We start from the raw sequence: 16,784 nt of genomic DNA on the forward strand, positions 1-16,784 counted from the left end.
CTGTTCCCTGTGTGGAAACAGATTCCAGGGCATGGTTTTGCATTCCTGTTGTACTTTCTTTTTTTAAAAAAAAAAGGTGGAGTCTTGCCCTGTTGCCTAGGCTGAAGTACAATGGCACGATCTCAGCTCACTGCAACCTCTGCCTCCCAGGTTCAAGCAATTCTCCTGCCTCAGCCTCCTGAGTAGCTGGGATTACAGAGGCGCACCACCACACATGGCTAATTTTTTGTATCTTCAGTAGAGATGAGGTTTCACCATGTTGGCCAGGCTGGTCTTGAACTCCTGACCTTGTGATCCGCCCACCTCAGTCTCCCAGAGTGCTGGGATTACAGGCATGAGCCACCACTCCCGGCCCCCGTTGTACTCTTTTAGAGGTGGAACAGAGGTGGATACTGAGCTCTAAGGGGAAAGGATATTCATGTTCTGAGATCTGTGTTCTCTCCATTGTTCTCATACAGAAAAGGATGGTCTCTTTTCTGGAGCTGATGTCTCTGCTTAGCCCAAAAACATGCCTCTTGCCTTGTTCTAAGAGAAAGGTCTTTCATTTCTGTTCTTCTGATTGGTGTTACCTACTGCCTATTATGTGCTCATTTTTTTTTTAACAGATAAAGAGGTGAGAAAGTCTGTGAATAGAGAACAGTTCATTAAGGCCAGTGCTTTCAGCAATCTGGCCTTGACCCCTTCTTCTTCCCCCCTCTGCCATGGAGCATCGCAGGGCTTGGTTATTTAGAGTCCATGCATGCAAGCCAGGGAGAAACTTGTTTGCTCAAATGCACGTTTGCTCGAGAACGGGTCCTGAAGGCTTGCTTAGGGTCACAGGGATGCTGAGTAAGAGCACCGGTCCTGTGTCACTTGCTGGAGGAACCCGTTTCTCTGACTCCCTGTTGGATCTTCACAGCAGTGTATTCTGTGTCAACGTAGGACACAAGGCTCTGGGCCAGTATAGTAGGTAGAGAGGTGACACTGGGCAGCAAGCTGAGTGAAGATTTCTTAATGGAGTGAAAATTCAGTGGCCTAGTTTAGCTATTCTGATGAGAAACCAAGGCCAGGTTGAAAAGTACAGTTAGATGTGGTGGGTTCTGGTAATGGCCTCCAAATAAAGGGGTTAGCCCTGTGGAAATGACTTCTACCCATTTGATCCCTTTTCAACTCTAAATGGCCAGGCCCAGAACAGAAGAAGGGTTGGGTCTGGAAGGAAGGCTGCAAAGGATGAAAGCGTCTCCCTAGTCAGAAGGAAGTGCGTCTTTATGAATTGTAAACCGCTCTCACTAGACAAGGGACTGGATTCATCTTGCCTGGAGACAGGCCAGTAGTTATCGGTGAGTCAAACCAAAGTGAAAGTTTCAGGAGTTGGGACCACATGGTGCGATGCTCGCCAGAACAAAATTCCTGAAAGCTGAAAAAGCTAATGCTACAGCAACAAAAAAGACTGAAGCAAACCACACTGAAACACGTGCACTGCAGGGGAGGCGCTCTGTGCTAACACTGTAAATAGATGAAAGGGAATGACCCTCACCTTCCTTATCCTACCTTTGCCGTGTGCACCCGGCTGCCCAGTGCTTACCATGCAGAAAGCAGTCGGCTGTACTCTGCAAGTTTCTGTTCTTCTTTGCTGGGTCTTAGGGTATTCTGGGAGCTGTCTGAGCCTTGTGCCTCAGGCTTATTAGGTGACATACTCTTCCTGTTATGGGCTGCTTGCTGGACAACTAGAAGTCGACATTTGTAAGACACAGGGCAGAGTGAGCGTCCATGTGTGGTCTTGGCCTAAGCCGGGTCCTGAAGAGGTTAAAGCAGACAGCAATAACAAAACAAAAACTACCCCACTGAGCACTCTGATCCCAGCAAGATTTCAAACACTGCCCTTCTGCATACGTTCCATCCGTATTTCATCCCAATAAGCATTATGAAGCTTTCTTGAGTACTGTTGTGCCGGGGCTCTTGCATGAAGGTGGTGCCCGTCTCACGATCCTTCAAAGAGAGAGGCTCTTCATTCTAAGCTGGAGTGTTGGGAACTGGGGTGGGAGAGGCGCTTGTGGAATTCTGACAGAATCCTCATCTGTGTATACACATATTGAGTGGGGAAGGATGGGGGTTGGCAAGGGGTGAGGGAGGCGGGAGCAAACATTGGGTGTGGGAACAGGCAGTCACCTTGAGTGTGGGAGGTCACCTGGGTCCGTTGTCTTCCTTCTGTACGGTGTTGCGTTTATGTACACAGTATAACACTTCCTGTGTGAGTTCATATACCTGTCTGAGTGCTTTGGTGGATGGAGCCTCAGTACTCTCCAAGGGCATTAAAGTCAAGAACTAGAACCTGGGTGCTGTGCCTTTCTTTTTTGGAGATGTGCGCTCATCCGTTCTCTGACCCCCACTTTGCCGGCAAATATTTTTTATTTCTGCTTAAAATGTAGCATGTTTGGGGATTCCCCACACAACAACACAGGCTCTTCTCTGAGACAAGCAGCTGAACTCCTGCCCTGAAAGGGAGGTGGGCCTCTTGAGGACCATTCCAGAATTACTCTAGCTTCATCTATGTTTCAGGAGGGTGTGAGCCCACCTCAGCCTCGGTAAATCTCTGTCCTCTTCTGTTGGGAGTTCTCCAAGGAAAGAAGAGACTACAGGTGCCGTCACATGTGTGGCTCACAACCACGTCAGGTAGTTCTGAAATAAGTTCCTACTGTCATTCATCACTTCTTTTTCAGTGGGGAAATAGGCAGCTCTAAATTTATGTGAGCCTTTGTGGGTGGTTAAGACCCTTTCTTGAGGAAAATGGACATAAGTTGCCCTTCCTCTTGAAAGCACAGCTTGACACCTTCCTGGCTACTGAGTGTCCTCATCAAGATGCCCCTTGCAGTCACATCACAGATTAACTCAGAAAGGTGAGTTCTGAAGCACTGAGTAGCTTCATATCCTCCAACTGCTTCCCTTAAAGCTCTGATTATTCTGGCTTTTAAACAAAACCACTGCATCATCTGTGCCAAATGTATTCCCTGACCTAATCACTGAGCAGTCACATAATAATAGTACACTGATAATACAGGTTGAAAACAAGTTCACACAGGTATAGTTTCCCCAAGAGAGCTGAGCTAATAAGTGGAAGAGTCAGGATTCAAACCCAGAGCCCCTTTCTGAAACCCTCAGGGGTGTTCAACAGCAGGATCCTCCCTTCCTTTTGGCAGCTCAGTATCCTATCTCTGAGGTCCAGGGCTTCACTCTACCTGACCTTTGGAAAATTTGGAAAGCACATACTCTAGAACAAGTATTAGAAAGTCTTTGTATTTCAGGAAGGGATTCTAGGGGAAAAAAAAAAAAGTTCGTTTTCACACTGCTATAAAGAACTACCTGAGACTGGGTAATTTATAAAGACAAAGGTTTAATTGACTCACAGTTCACATGGCTGGGGAGGCCTCAGGAAAGTTATAATCATGGCAGAAGGCAAAGGAGAAGCAAGTCATGTCTTACATGGTGGCAGGAGAGACAGAGAAAGAGTGGGGAAATGCCACACTTTTAAACTATCAGATCACATGAGAACTGGCCCACTCTCATGAGAACAGCATAGGGGAAATCTGCCTGCGTGATCCAATCACCTCCCTGCTGACGTGGGGATTACGGTTCGACATGAGATTTAGATGGGACAGAGAGCCAAACCACATCAGATGTATAGTCCTTATGTAGCCCCTACGTTCAGTCAGCTATGTGCCCCTCCACTGAAAAGGACCTGATCCTGGCAGATGGCACAGCCCCAGCAGATTTTTGTAATGGTGGTATCCATACTTCTCTCAGTCATTATTAAAACCAAGAAACAGAATCATATAGCAACACAAAACTTGGTCTGACCCTCATTAAAAGAAACTTACAGGTTCAGAGTCCAGTTGAAGAAATCTTTATATCTTCAGTATTTTTGTAGAGATCAGGGTATCCTGAGTAGGCTTAAATCCCTACAATGTGTGAATTTTTATAAATGCCTTGTGGTTCAAGTTTCTCAGCATAGCATCTTCATAACCAACTGTACCTCAGCTGACTCTGCCCCAAGGGCCCATCTGTGTGTGCACACGTTGCAGGTGTTTTACTGTCCCTCTCACCATGTCCTCTCTACCTCTCCCCTCTGTTCGTAACTGTCCTGTCTTTGGCATTTAAAAGCTGGTTGGCCGCTTCAGGCCATGCCTTACCTGGTACCTGTTAGCCAGCTATGACAGTGATGCAGTGCCCAGGACTGTCTGCTTATTCTCTGGCAGGTAGGTATGCTCAGCAGTGATGTTCCTTGTTTTCCAAGTCAGCTTTTACATCTGGCTGCTAGGAAATGGAAAGCATTTTCAGTCTCTACAGCAGAAGCAGCGGAGGGTGCCTGCAGGCTCTACATCCACTTAAGGTAAGGGGGATACACATCCTGAAAGTTCTGTATCTACCTCCACAGCAGCTGCAGAGGGTGCCTGCAGGATCCCACTGAGCACACACACTAGCTCCATCTGTACCAGGAAGGAAGAATCTAATTATTTTGCCTGCCCAGGCACGGTAGTTCACAACTGTTATCCTACAGCACTTTGGGAGGCAGGGCCAGGAACCCATGCCCAGCCTGGGCAACATAGCAAGACCCTGTGTCTAAAAAAAAAAAAAGGTAAAAATATCAGTCAGGCATGGTGGCGTGCACCTGCAGTTCTAGCTACTTGGGAGTCTGAGGTGGGAGGCTCACCTGAGCCCATGAGGTTGAGGTTGCAGTGGGACATGACTGCACCACTGCAGTCCAGCCTTGGTGATAGAGCAAGACCCTGTCTCTAAAATAAAAAGTAAAATAAATAAATATCTTGCCTGGAAACCGAGTTCACCACAAGTGTCCTAACAAAACTACGAACTTCACTCATGAGCTGACCACATCACTGTTAGATGAAATGAGGGTGGCATTATTCATTCAGCCCTCCCAGGAGTCAAGGCAGAATGAAATTGCTTCCAGACATTCAGGGGATATTCCACTCAATTATCTAAGTTTATTCTTCAGAGGCAGCTGTATTTGGAAACTCCCATTGGTCCAGAGAGGCAGAAGAATGAGAAGAAATCCCTCGTCCAGTTACCTGCAGGAATATTCCACCACTTCCACGGGCCAGAGGATTCCACTGGGCTGGGGTTTATGACTTGCTTTTGAACATCCGTCAGCACTATTCTGTTTGCATGGCAATTCTGACCCTTGTACGGCGACAGCACCCCGGGACGACCTGGATTTGCGGATTGAGATCCAAAGGTAGAATTTCCAGACGGTCCAACCAAGGTGTCAGTCAGCATGATAATGGGAAATAAAGTGATGGTTCCAGGCCAAGTGTGATGCCTCATGCCTGTCATCCTAGCAGTTTGGGAGGCTGAGGTGGGGGGATCATGAGGTCAAGAGATTGAGACCATCCTGGCCAACATGGTGAAACCCCGTCTCCACTAATAATACTAAAATTAGCCAGGTGTGGTGGCACATGCCTGTGATCCCGGCTACTTGGGAGGCCGAGGCAGGAGAACTGTATGAACCTGGGAGGCGGAGGTTGCGGTGAGCTAAGATCACGCCACTGCACTCCAGCCTCACAGAGCTGGTTTGTCTCAAAAAAAAAAGAAAAAGAAAAAGAAGGGATGTTTCCAGAGTGGAAGGCTCTCACTGGGGTTTATAAGCAATACTGGCCATTTGTGACCCTATTTCTTTGCCTAATCATCCTGTCTTTTTTGGACATGGGTTTACCTGATCCCTGGCTAAGGATCTAGCATTCCAATAGCTGAAAACCCTGTCTATCTTTTCTCCTATCCTGCTTTACCCCAAGACACACTTAAAGCCCTCGGTAAGGCTATAGAGGGGCGTGAGCATGAGCAGCTGTGAGCAGCCGTCCCTTGTTTCTGTAGCTCCATGATGAGGGGTTGGCTGAGGCTAGCAGTCCTTCTAGGTGTGACAGTTGCAATATAATCAACAGTTTCAAGGTCTAGAGGCACCACCTGAAAGAACCCCTTCAGGGATGTCTATCCACAGCAGCCTGCAGCAGTCGAGTGCACCTGAGATTCTGACCCACACAATGAGGGTAAGTCATTGTTTTTCAAATATTTTGGCTTCAGAAGACACTTCATTACATATGCAAATATTGAGAGATTAACAGAAATTCCAGCTCTTATGCCTGACTGCGAAAAGCCACAGCAAATTGCAGTTAGGTACCCACCTGTAGTGGAGGCCAGCTGACACCCAGAGCACTTCCCCATGTGGACACCAGAGGAGACTATTTCTAATGTCCCAAGAGAGGAAGATGAACTCAGGGGCTGCTCCTCTGCCCAAATGCCATCCCATGTGCAGTCACATGTCACCCATTCAAAATAAAAAAAAATAACATAGAATACTAGGAACCTTGTATCTGACATGTAAGACCAGCCTACACACTGGGCTGGGTGCAGGGGCTCACACCTGTAATCCTAGCACTTTGGAAGGCTGAGGGGGGCCAATTGTTTGATCACAGGAGTTCCAGATCAGCCTGACCAACATGGTGAAATCCTGTCTCTTCAAGAAATACAAAATAAATTAGTTGGGTGTGCTGGCACACACCTGTAGTCCCAGCTACTCAGGAGGCTAAGGTGGGAGGAATGCCTGTGCTCAGGAGGTAGAGGCTGAGTTGTAATCAGGCCGATATACTCCAGGCTGGACAAGAATGAGACCCAGTCTCAAAAAAAAACAGTCTACACCGTCATTATCTCCTTGGGTCATCTGGCCTGTATTGTATTTAGGGTCATTTGTATTAGGTGAAAGAAATCACAGATTAATTTGAATAATTTATTTTATTTTTTTTGAGACAAAGTCTCACACTATCACCCAGTGTAGTGCAGTGGTGCGATCTTGGCTTATTGAAACCTCTGCTTCCCAGGTTCAAGTGATTCTCCTACCTCGGCCTCTCAAGTAGCTGGGATTACAGGCGCCCACCACCATGCCTGGCTAATTTTTTTGTATGTTTAGTAGAGATGGAGTTTCACTACGTTGGCCAGGCTGGTCTCGAACTCCTGACCTCATGATCCTCCCACCTTGGCTTCCCAAAGTGCTAGGATTACAGGCATGGGCCACCGCACCTGCCTATATCTTTAATTAGAGAAGTGAGGATCAGCAAACAAAGGTAGTTATAAAGAAACAGGCAGGTCAAGAAAGGGGCTGGATCAGCCAGGCGCAGTGACTCATGCCCGTAATCCCAGCACTTTGGGAGGCCGAGGTGGGTGGATCACGAGGTCGGGAGATCAGGACCATCCTGGCCAACATGGTGAAACCCCATCTCTACTAAAAATACAAAAATTAGCTGGGCTTGGTGGCATGCACCTGTAGTCCCAGCTACTTGGGAGGCTGACGCAGGAGAATTGCTTGAACCCAGAAGGCAGAGGTTGCAGTGATCCGAGATTGCGCCATTGCACTCCAGCCTGGTGACAGAGTGAGATTCCATCTCAAAAAAAAAAGGGGGGGTGGGCAGGAGCAAAGTGGTGACATTTTGGGCTAGCCATTGTGGGAGAGAGGAAACTGCATGAGGACAAGCAGGAGAATTCCCAAGCAGCACTGAGGACCTAGTTGAAGTGAGAAAACCAGCTCTGATGAGTTGTGGTAACCTTTTCATTTGTCTCACAAGGCCCAACGATCAGCATGGAAAAGAGAGAAAGCCAGATAGCTGGGGGGTCCTGGCAGGATGACAAGTAGAGGCAGTGCTTGAGCAGTGAGCATCAGCGATGGGCTAAGCTGTGGGAGTGTGGCTGGAATGATGGGAGCTGAATGAAGTAAAGAAGAAAGAAGACGGGAGCCAGTTTCCGGACTCTGCAACTGGGAAAGGTCCACAGGTCCAAAGCCTGATCTGAAAGCAAGCTTATGACCAGGTATTAAGGCAGTGAGATGATGGCCATCAGATGGGGATTCCATAAGACTAGATTTTGGACAGGATCAAGTCTACCTAACTCTATGATGGGAGGTGGCAGTTAGAAGCCAGAAGGTGAGAATATCCAAGGACGGTTAGGTGGGCGTGGTGGTGCATGCCTGTAATGCCAGCTACTTGGGAGGCTGAGACAGGAGAATCTCTTGAACTAGCGGCCAGAGGCTGCAGTGAGCCGAGATCATGCCACTGCATTCTAGCCTGGGCAACAGAGCGAGCCTTTGTCTCAGAAAACAAAACAAAGCAAAACAAATCAAATGGGCCGTTGTCATGGATGTCCAGCATAGACCCCACTATGTGCCAAGTGCCCACATACTGTTGGATTTAAGGAGCAACCTGGAGATTCATAGGTGACCAAAATGAGGAAAGGAATGGCTGGACCATGCCACTACATTGGCTAGAAATGGCCAAGGAGCAATTGTGAACTTTATAGTGAACTTGAGTCCAAGCTGCTATTTAACTGTGCAAAAAATGAACAGCATCATGAACTGAAATATAATGTAAAGAAAAATAAGAGGCAGAAATCGGACTTTGATTTCAGCACTATTGCTAGTTTAGGCTCCAAAGCTTGAGAGAAGTACAGAGGATTTAATTTTTAGAAAACCTTTCGGCGCTAAGTTTAACCGGAATCTAACACTGTTTCTCTGATGAAGCGTCTGACAAAGCTGACTACCTAGCCCAGCTGAGTCCTTAGGCTGGTGGGGAGCAGAGTGGGGGCATGTCTGTGTCCTGAGCCTTGGTGTGTCCCTGCCTGGAAGCCCAGGGCCTGGCTCTGCACTCCCAGGTTACCGAGATCCAGTTACAGAAAAAAGCCAGAACAACTTGCAGAAAATAAGTCTGCAGAAAAGATAAATAATAGTATTCTAATAAATAAACAGACTTGTGACAGCTCTTGCCCGGGGACAGAACAGGAGGATACAGGTTTACATCACAGCAAGGGGGATTCTACATCAAATACAAAGAAAACTTTCTAACTGGGAGATATGATATGAGCTACATGAGAAGCAGCCACGCTTCTGCACTGGTGCTGCATTTCTGCTTCGTCCGGGTGTTTTCTGAGTCCCGAGAGCTTCCGCATTTGGATGAGTTGCTAGTCCGAGAATCACTTAAGTCCTGCCCTACCTCCAGAACTGTCTGGCATCTTTCTTCTCTCCCTTCCCACGTGGCTTCACCCTGAGTCCCTTATGGTCTCAACTTAATGTCATCATCTTATCAGGGTCTCCCTAGGCTTCCAAACCCTCACTTCTGCCTGCTTACTCTATATCACCATGCTATTTAGTTTTTAAGTAATTTATGATTATGTTACACACTTAATTGGGATCCCTGCCAAATTCATATGTTGAAGTCCTAACCTCAGTACCTCAGAATGTGGCTGTAGTTAGAAAGAGGAGAGGTGAATTTAAGTGATGCCACTAGGATGGGCCCTAATCCAATTTGACTGGTGACTTTATAATAAGAGGAAATTTGGACACTAGCAGAGACAGCAAGGATGCATGCTCACAGAGAAAAGGCGACCATCTATAAGGAGAAAGGCCTCAGCAGAAACAAAACCTGCCAGTACTGTGATCTTATCTTGGATTTCTAGACTTCATAACCAACAGAAATAAACTGTTATTTAAGCAAAAAAAAAAAAAAAGAAAGAAAGAAAAACGTAGGCTATGAGTGGCGGCATGTGCCTGTAGTCCAGGCTACTGAGGCAGCTGAGGTGGGAGGATCACCCGAGCCCAGGAGAGACTGGTGGAATGTATTAAATAAAAAGGTGGATGACGGAGCCTTGGGAGATGTAAAAAAATAAATAAAATAAAACATGATCCATCTATATACTGTGTATAAGAGACTCACTTTAGATACAGACACAAAGTGATTGAAAACAAAACAATGGAAAAATAAATTCCATGCAAAAAGTAACCAAATGAGACCAGGAGTGGCCATATGTTAGGCAAAATAGGTTTTAAGCCAAAAATGGTTATGAGAAACAAGGGAATTCTATACTGATAAAAAGTTTAATCCAACAAGAAGATATCATAATTTAAAACGTATATACACCTTACAACAGAGCTCCAAAACATGAAGCAAAAAAGGATAGAATTGAAGGGAGAAATAGTTTCACAGTGATCACTGGAGACCTCACTAACTCATTTTTAATAATACAACCACCAGAGACCAGATGAATAGGAAAGAGAGCACTTTAACAACAAGATACTCCAATTAGATCTAATGGACACATAGACACCCACCCAACAACAGCAAAATGCACATTCTTTTCAAGATCACGTGGGACATTGTCCAGAGTGTACAGGGTATTAGGCTGCAAAACAAGTATTAATGTTTTAAAATACTGAAAGTATGCAAAGTGCTAAGTATTTTATAATCACGATGGACTTAAACTAGAAATCAATAACAAGCAAAACTCAAAAACTCACAAGTATGTGGAAAGTAAACACACTCTTAATCAGTGACTGAAGATGAAATTATACAGGAAATTAGAAAACACTTTGGATGAATAAAAATGAAAACACAACATACCAAACTTATGGGATTCAGTTGAAGCAGTGCTCAGAGGGAAATGTATGGCTGTAAGCATCTATATTTAAAAATAGAAAGCCAGGAGCAGTGGCTCACACCTATAATACCAGCAGCATTTTGGGAGGCTGAGGCAAGAGGATCACCTGAGGTCAGGAGTTCAAGACCAGCCTGACCAACACGGCAAAAGCCCATCACCACTAAAAATACAAATATTAGCCAAGTGTGGTGGTGCAGGCCTGTAATCCCAGCTACTTGGGAGGCTAAGGTAGGAGAATTGCTTGAACCTGGGAGAGGGAGTTTGCAGTGCACCACGGCACTCCTGTGCTGGGGCAAGACTGTAGTCCCAGATACTCCTGAGGCTGAGGCAGGAGAATCGTCTGACCCCAGGAGGCAGAGGTTGCAGTGAGCTGAGATCAAACCACTGCACTCCAGCCTGGCGACAGAGGAAAAAAAAAAAAGTTTTATCACAGGTCAGCAAAATTGAAACTTTTTAGCTAGATTGACTAAGAAAAAAAGAAGACTCAAATAGCCAAAATCAGAAATGAAAACAAGGCCGTTACTGTGACTTTATAGCAATTAAAGTAATTATAAGAGAATACTATAAATATATGTACACCAGCAAACTGAATAGCCAAATGAAATGAAAAATCTCTAGAAAGACAAAACCTATGAAGACTGAATTACAAAGAAACTGAAAATATGGGTAAACCTATAACTAGTAAGAAAATTAAAGTACTAATTAAAATCCTCCCAACAAAGAAATGCCCTTGACTAGATGGCTTTCCCAGTGAATTCTACCAGACATTTAAAGGAAAATTGATGCCAGTCCTTTGCAAACTCTAAAACTTGAAGACAAGGAAATATTTTCTAACTCATTCTACGAGGCCAGCATTGCCTTCATACTAGAGCCAGACAAAGGCACTAGAAGAAAACAACCAACCAATGTTGCTTATGAGTATTGATTAAAAAATTTATCAAGAAAACACTGCCAAGGCCAGGCATGGTGGCTCACGCCTCGCCTATAATCTCAGCACTTTGGTGGATCACCTGAGGTTGGGAGTTTGAGACAGGCCTGATCAACATGGAAAAACCCTGTCTCTACTAAAAATACAAAATTAGCTGGGTGTGGTGGGGCATACCTGTAATCGCAGCTACTCCGGAGGCTGAAGCAGGAGAATAGTTTGAATCTGGGAGGCAGAGATTGCGATGAGCCAAGATCGCACCATTGCACTCCAGCCTGGGCAACAAGGGTGAAACTCCAGCCAAAAAAAAAAGAAAAGAAAAAAAAACACTGCCAAACTGACTGGGGCACAGTGGCTCATGCCTGTAATCCCAGCACTTAGGGAGGCCAAGGCAGGTGGATGACTTGAGCTCAGGAGTTTGAGACCAGCCTGGGCAACGTGGGAAAACACTCTGTCCTAAAAAAAAATAAAATAAAATAAATTAGCTGGGTGTGGTGGTGGGCACTTGTAATCCCAGCTACTTGGGAGGCTGAGACAGGAGAATTGCTTGAACCTGGGAGGCGGAGGTTGTAGTGAGCCATGATCATGCCACTGAACTCCAGCCTTGGCAACAGAGCAGAACTGTTTCAAAAAAGAAAAGGTTTACAGACTGTGACCAAGTGGGATATATTCCTGGAATGCAAAGATAGTTTACCATATGGTGTGTTGCCTGCTGGATTCTGTAATCACAAGAGTCAGTTGAGATCTTTAAAGCAAACGTTATTCTGTCTTTTGGGAATGGTGATGATCACCATCTAATGTACTACTGTAATTTATTGTTTATTAGCTACTCCACCTGCTAAGAATGGGTAGTAGACAGTAACCTCTTCAGCACAGGTACATGTGTGTGTGTTTTGAGATGGAGTTTTTTGTTTTTCGAGATGAAGTTTCGCTCTTGTTGCCCAAGCTGAAGTGTAATGGCTTGGCTCACTGCAGTCTCCACCTCCCAGGTTCAAGCAATTCTCCTGTCTCAGCCTCCCAAGTAGCTGGGATTACAAGTGCCCACCACCACACCCAGCTAATTTTTTTAATTTTTTTATTTTTTTTAGGACAGAGAGTGTTTCACCACATTGACCAGGCTGGTCTCAAACTCTTGACCTCAAGTGATCCACCTGCCTCAGCCTCCCAAAGTGCTGTGATTTCAGGCATCAGCCTCCACACCTGGCCTTGTATAATCCTTTTAATAACATTCTGTTAAATTCAATTTGGCAGTGTTCTCTCTCTTAATTTTTAAAAATACTTATTTGTTTTCTGAGACGGGCTCTTACTCTGTCACCCAGGCTGGAGTGCAGTGGTGCAGCTGTGGCTCACTGCAGCCTCACCGTTTGGTTCCAGTGATCCTTGCACCTCAGCCTGCCAAGTAGCTGGGACCACAGGTGTGTAACAACACACCCAGCTAATTTTTGTATTTTAGCTAGAGATGGGTTTTTGCTATGTTGCCCAGGCTGGTCTCAAACTCCTGAGCTCAAGTCATCCACCTGCCTTGGCCTCCCTAAGTGCTGGGATTACAGGCATGAGCCACTGTGCCCCAGTCAGTTTGGCAGTGTTTTTTTTTCTTTTCTTTTTTTTTTGGCTGGAGTTTCACCCTTGTTGCCCAGGCTGGAGTGCGATGGTGCGATCTTGGCTCACCGCAATCTCTGCCTCCCAGATTCAAGCTATTCTCCTGCTTCAGCCTCCGGAGTAGCCGCAATTACAGGTATGCCCCACCACACCCAGCTAATTTTGTATTTTTAGTAGAGACAGGGTTTCTCCATGTTGATCAGGCTGGTCTCAAACTCCCAACCTCAGGTGATCCACTGCCTCAGCCTCCCAAAGTGCTGGGAATACAGGCGTGAGCCACTGTGCCCAGTCATACTTTTGTTTTATACTCTGTTGTACACTCAGCCTAGCATACACAGGCACTCGGGAAGAATTTGAGAAAAAAATAATTTAATCCTCACTTTACCAATAATGAACAAAGACTGAGAAATTAGGGCTGGTTGCAGTAGCTCACGTCTGTAATCCCAGCATTTTGGGAGACCAAGGAGGGTGGATCACTTGAGGTCAGGAATTTGAGACTAGTGGTGAAACTCTGTCTCTACTAAAAATACAAAAATGTAGCCAAGCACGGTGGCTCAAGCCTGTCATCCTAGCATTTTGTGAGGCCAACGTTAGGGGATCACTTGAGGTCAGGATTTTGAAACCGGCCTGGTCAACATAGTGAAACCCTGTCTCTACTTAAAATACAAAAAAATTAGCCCGGCGTGGTGGTGGGTACCTGTAATCCCTGCTATTCAGGAGGCTGAGGCAGGAGAATCACTTGAATCCAGGAGGTGGAGGTTGCAGTGAGCCAAGATCGTGCCACTGCACTCTGGTCTGGGTGACAGAGTGAGACTCCATCTAAAAAAAAAAAGACTGAAAAATTAGGCAACCTGTCCAAGAACACACCTGCAGTGACGATTAGCAAAGCTGGGATTCCAGCCCAGGTCTATCTCACAGTCACACTATAGTATTTTTTTTTTCTTTCTGCGACTGCACCTTATGCTATAGATAGCATCCAGAACACAGAGCAGTCAGTATTTAGCTACTGTTTTTAACATTCGTTACACGGGAATCGTAAGGAATCACATAAAGAATCCTGTAGGCCGAGCACAGTGGCTCACACATGTATCCCAGCACTTTGGGAGGCTGAGGCGGGCGGATCACGAAGGCAGGAGTTCGAGACTAGCCTGGCCAACAGGGTGAAACCCACCTCTACTAAAAATACAAAAAAATAAAAATAAAAAAGCTGGGCGTGGTGGTGGGTACCTGTAATCCCAGCTTTCTTGGGAGGCTAAGGCAGGAGAATCGTTTGAACCCGGGAGGCAAAGGTTGCAGTGAGCAGAGATCTCGCCATTGCACTCCAGCCTGGGAGATAGGGCAAGACTCCGTCTCAAAAAAACAAAGAAAAAAAATCATGTAGCTGGGCATGGTGGCGCGTGCCTGTAATCCCAGCTACTCAGGAGGCTGAGGCAGGAGAATTGCCTGAACCCAGAAGGCGGAGGCTGCGGTGAGCCGAGATCGCGCCATTGCACTCCAGCCTGGGTAACGAGCGAAACTCCGTCTCAAAAAAAAAAAAAAAAAAATCATGTAAACAGGACTTTGTGACTCAACCATTACTACTTTGTGATACTGGCTAATTTAACTTCTGGGTCTCGGTTATGGTGGGTTTTTTTGGGGGGGACAGAGTCTTGCTCTGCTGTCACCGGGCTGCAGTTCAGTGGAGGGATGTCCGCTGCCTCAACTTCCTGGGCTCTCAAGCGATCCTCCCAAGTCAGCCTCCCAGGTAGCTAGGAGTACAAGTGCGAGCCATCATGCTCCGCTGATTTTTAAAATTTCTTTTGTCGAGATGAGATCTCGCTCTGTTGCACAGGCTGGTCTCGAACTCATGGCCTCAAGCGATTCTCCTGCCTGAGCCTCCCAAAGACTCAGCTGCTTTTGGATCAACCGATCCCCTTAAGATCCTTTAACTCGAACACCTGTCACAATCCTAGGATCCGGGAAGGCTGAAAGTCAGAGTCTTCGAAGCGTCCCTTGGCGTAGCGGCTCCGCTCAACCTCCCATTCCGGTGACCACCGCGGCCGCAGCCCAGATGACGCCGCGGTCCCAGCGTCGCCCTCGGGTTGCTGCGCGTCGGAAGCCGGAAGCGCGGGACTGAGCCACAGACTAGGAAACGCCGGCTTCTACGGGGCTCCCCAACGCCCCAACTTCAGCCTGGATGCCGCCCCCTTCTCTTTGTTCGCGGGCGTCAGGGCGGCGTCCCACTCCGCGCCGCACTTCCGCCCGTAACGAGCCGAAGGCACCGGAAGTGACGTTTTCGCGCCGTGCGTAACGTGCGTGCGGTGGCGGTGGCGGCGACGGTGCCGGGGGCGGGGCGAGCGGGAGGGTGGGTGTGAGGCGGGAGCGGACCCGGGAACCCAGATCTACCTGAGAGACGCTGGGCGAGCTGTGGTGTGGACGCCGGCGGAGCCGCGGGCGAGGTACGGAGCGGACGGACGGGGGCGGAGGGCGGCGGGGCGTCTCGGGCCGGGGGCGGCGGGTCACTTGGTCCGTGCCGTCCGCGCGGCCGGGGCAGTTGCGCGTTGGTGCCTCCCGCTGCCCTTCGTCCCACATTCCGAGCCCGTCAGCGCTGCCCTCCCCGTTCCGGGCCGCCCTCGGCTCCTTAATCCTCACAGCGCACGGCCTCCCTGTCCCAGACGCTAGTTGCCGGGATCTGCAGCGCCCGGCTGATCCCCGACGGCCTGACGCGGAGCGTTTCCGGGCCCCCTCCCTCCCCGGAGGCTCCCCTCCGCCCGGCTCCCACCTCCCGGTCCAGGACGCGGGCTCCGAGGCAATACCTTGTTCGCCCGCGGCCCCTCCCGGGACCGCCCCGGAACGCGCCGGGATGGGACGCTCGCACCCAGGCTACAGCTACCCCGATGGCGACGGGGGCGCCGGGACTTGATCCGGCGTCGCGCTGGGGGGGGGGGAAGGGAGCGTCCCGGAGTTGGGAGGGGATTTGAAGCCTGTGGTCCTCATTTCCACCCCGTGGCTGAGGGCGAGGCTGCGGGGCCGGGGTTAGGAGCAGACGGCTTCCGAACCGTCTGGGAGACTGATGCCCATCGCGGAAGTTTAGGGAGACGAGAGGGAGGGACTCAGCCGCTTTGGAGACTAGGTCACAGGCAGCTGGCGGTGTCTCAGCGCGGGTGACCAATCCCTGTGGTTGGGAAATGTGTCACGGGCGCCGGTAGGCTCCTTTTGCCTTTGCGATTAGATAGGGAATTTTCCCAGGATGCGTGTATGGCAGCAGCACCTTGGGAGTTGGTTTTTGGCTTGGAGAGATACTTTTCCTCCTCTAAACCTAAAACTGCTTGTTAATTAATTAATTAATTAATTAGAGATGAGGTCTCGCCCTGTTGCCCAGGCTGGTCTCAAACTCCTGGCCTTAAGTCATCCTCCCTTCTCGGCCTCTCACAGTGCTGGGATTACAGGCATGAGCCACCGTGCGGCTTTAACTGCTGTTAAAGTCTGTTCCTTAAAGCTGCTGTACCAAGAAACTTGCCAGAGATGCAAGAAAATTTGATTATGTTGTTAATATTTAATGATAAATAACATTTTGCTTTTAAGAGTTACTGATTCATATCCGCGGGATTAAAAAATGTTCAGGACTTGAATTTTTAATGTCCTTCTAAGCAGTCATGTTTCTGCTCTCTAGAAGTTAGCCAGCTGAGGAGAAGGGACAGTCAAGATACTTTCAAAACATTGTGGTAAGGAGTGTGAGCTAAGATGGAGCACCAAGGAAGGAGCTGGGCATTTAGGCCAGGCTGTTGGGTGTGGAGCCTGGAAGGGATCAGGGAAT

At 47.8% G+C, this 16,784-nt stretch overlaps 2 protein-coding genes and 1 long non-coding RNA gene across 23 annotated transcripts in view; 2 read left to right on the forward strand and 1 right to left on the reverse strand.

Annotated features, from left to right (window-relative positions):
- The window catches only part of LOC144579899 (uncharacterized), a 25,205-nt gene extending 9,516 nt beyond the window's left edge, over positions 1-15,689 (reverse strand). The window contains exons 1-5 of one of the 3 annotated variants that reach the window (XM_078354012.1): positions 14,926-15,689; positions 13,686-13,807; positions 5,064-5,204; positions 4,167-4,290; positions 3,351-3,935 (exon numbers count right to left, since the gene is read on the reverse strand). In XM_078354012.1, the coding sequence (XP_078210138.1) occupies positions 15,113-15,559 (447 nt within the window). In that variant the 5' untranslated portion in view covers positions 15,560-15,689 and the 3' untranslated portion in view covers positions 3,351-3,935; positions 4,167-4,290; positions 5,064-5,204; positions 13,686-13,807; positions 14,926-15,112. Of the gene's footprint in view, positions 1-3,350; positions 4,291-5,063; positions 5,205-13,685; positions 13,808-14,925 lie in introns of those variants that run through there. The other 2 variants (XM_078354013.1, XM_078354014.1) reach the window with 2 other exon arrangements.
- Positions 4,233-5,305, forward strand: LOC144579907 (uncharacterized). Its single transcript, XR_013528569.1, has 2 exons — positions 4,233-4,366; positions 4,991-5,305. It is a non-coding gene; the product is annotated as an uncharacterized LOC144579907 (long non-coding RNA).
- The window catches only part of RABGEF1 (RAB guanine nucleotide exchange factor 1), a 71,500-nt gene continuing 70,018 nt past the window's right edge, over positions 15,303-16,784 (forward strand). For 15 of the 19 annotated variants that reach the window (XM_078353937.1, XM_078353953.1, XM_078353962.1 and 12 more), the window contains exon 1: positions 15,303-15,426. Coding sequence is in view for 4 of the 19 variants with exons in the window: in XM_078353918.1 (XP_078210044.1) it covers positions 16,156-16,172 (17 nt within the window). In the remaining 15 variants the exon portion in view is untranslated. Of the gene's footprint in view, positions 15,427-15,586; positions 16,173-16,784 lie in introns of those variants that run through there. The other 4 variants (XM_078353918.1, XM_078353930.1, XM_078353913.1 and 1 more) reach the window with 2 other exon arrangements.

This window comes from Callithrix jacchus, chromosome 2 (assembly GCF_049354715.1).
Source record: "Callithrix jacchus isolate 240 chromosome 2, calJac240_pri, whole genome shotgun sequence".
NCBI classification, from domain to species: Eukaryota; Metazoa; Chordata; class Mammalia; order Primates; family Cebidae; genus Callithrix; species Callithrix jacchus.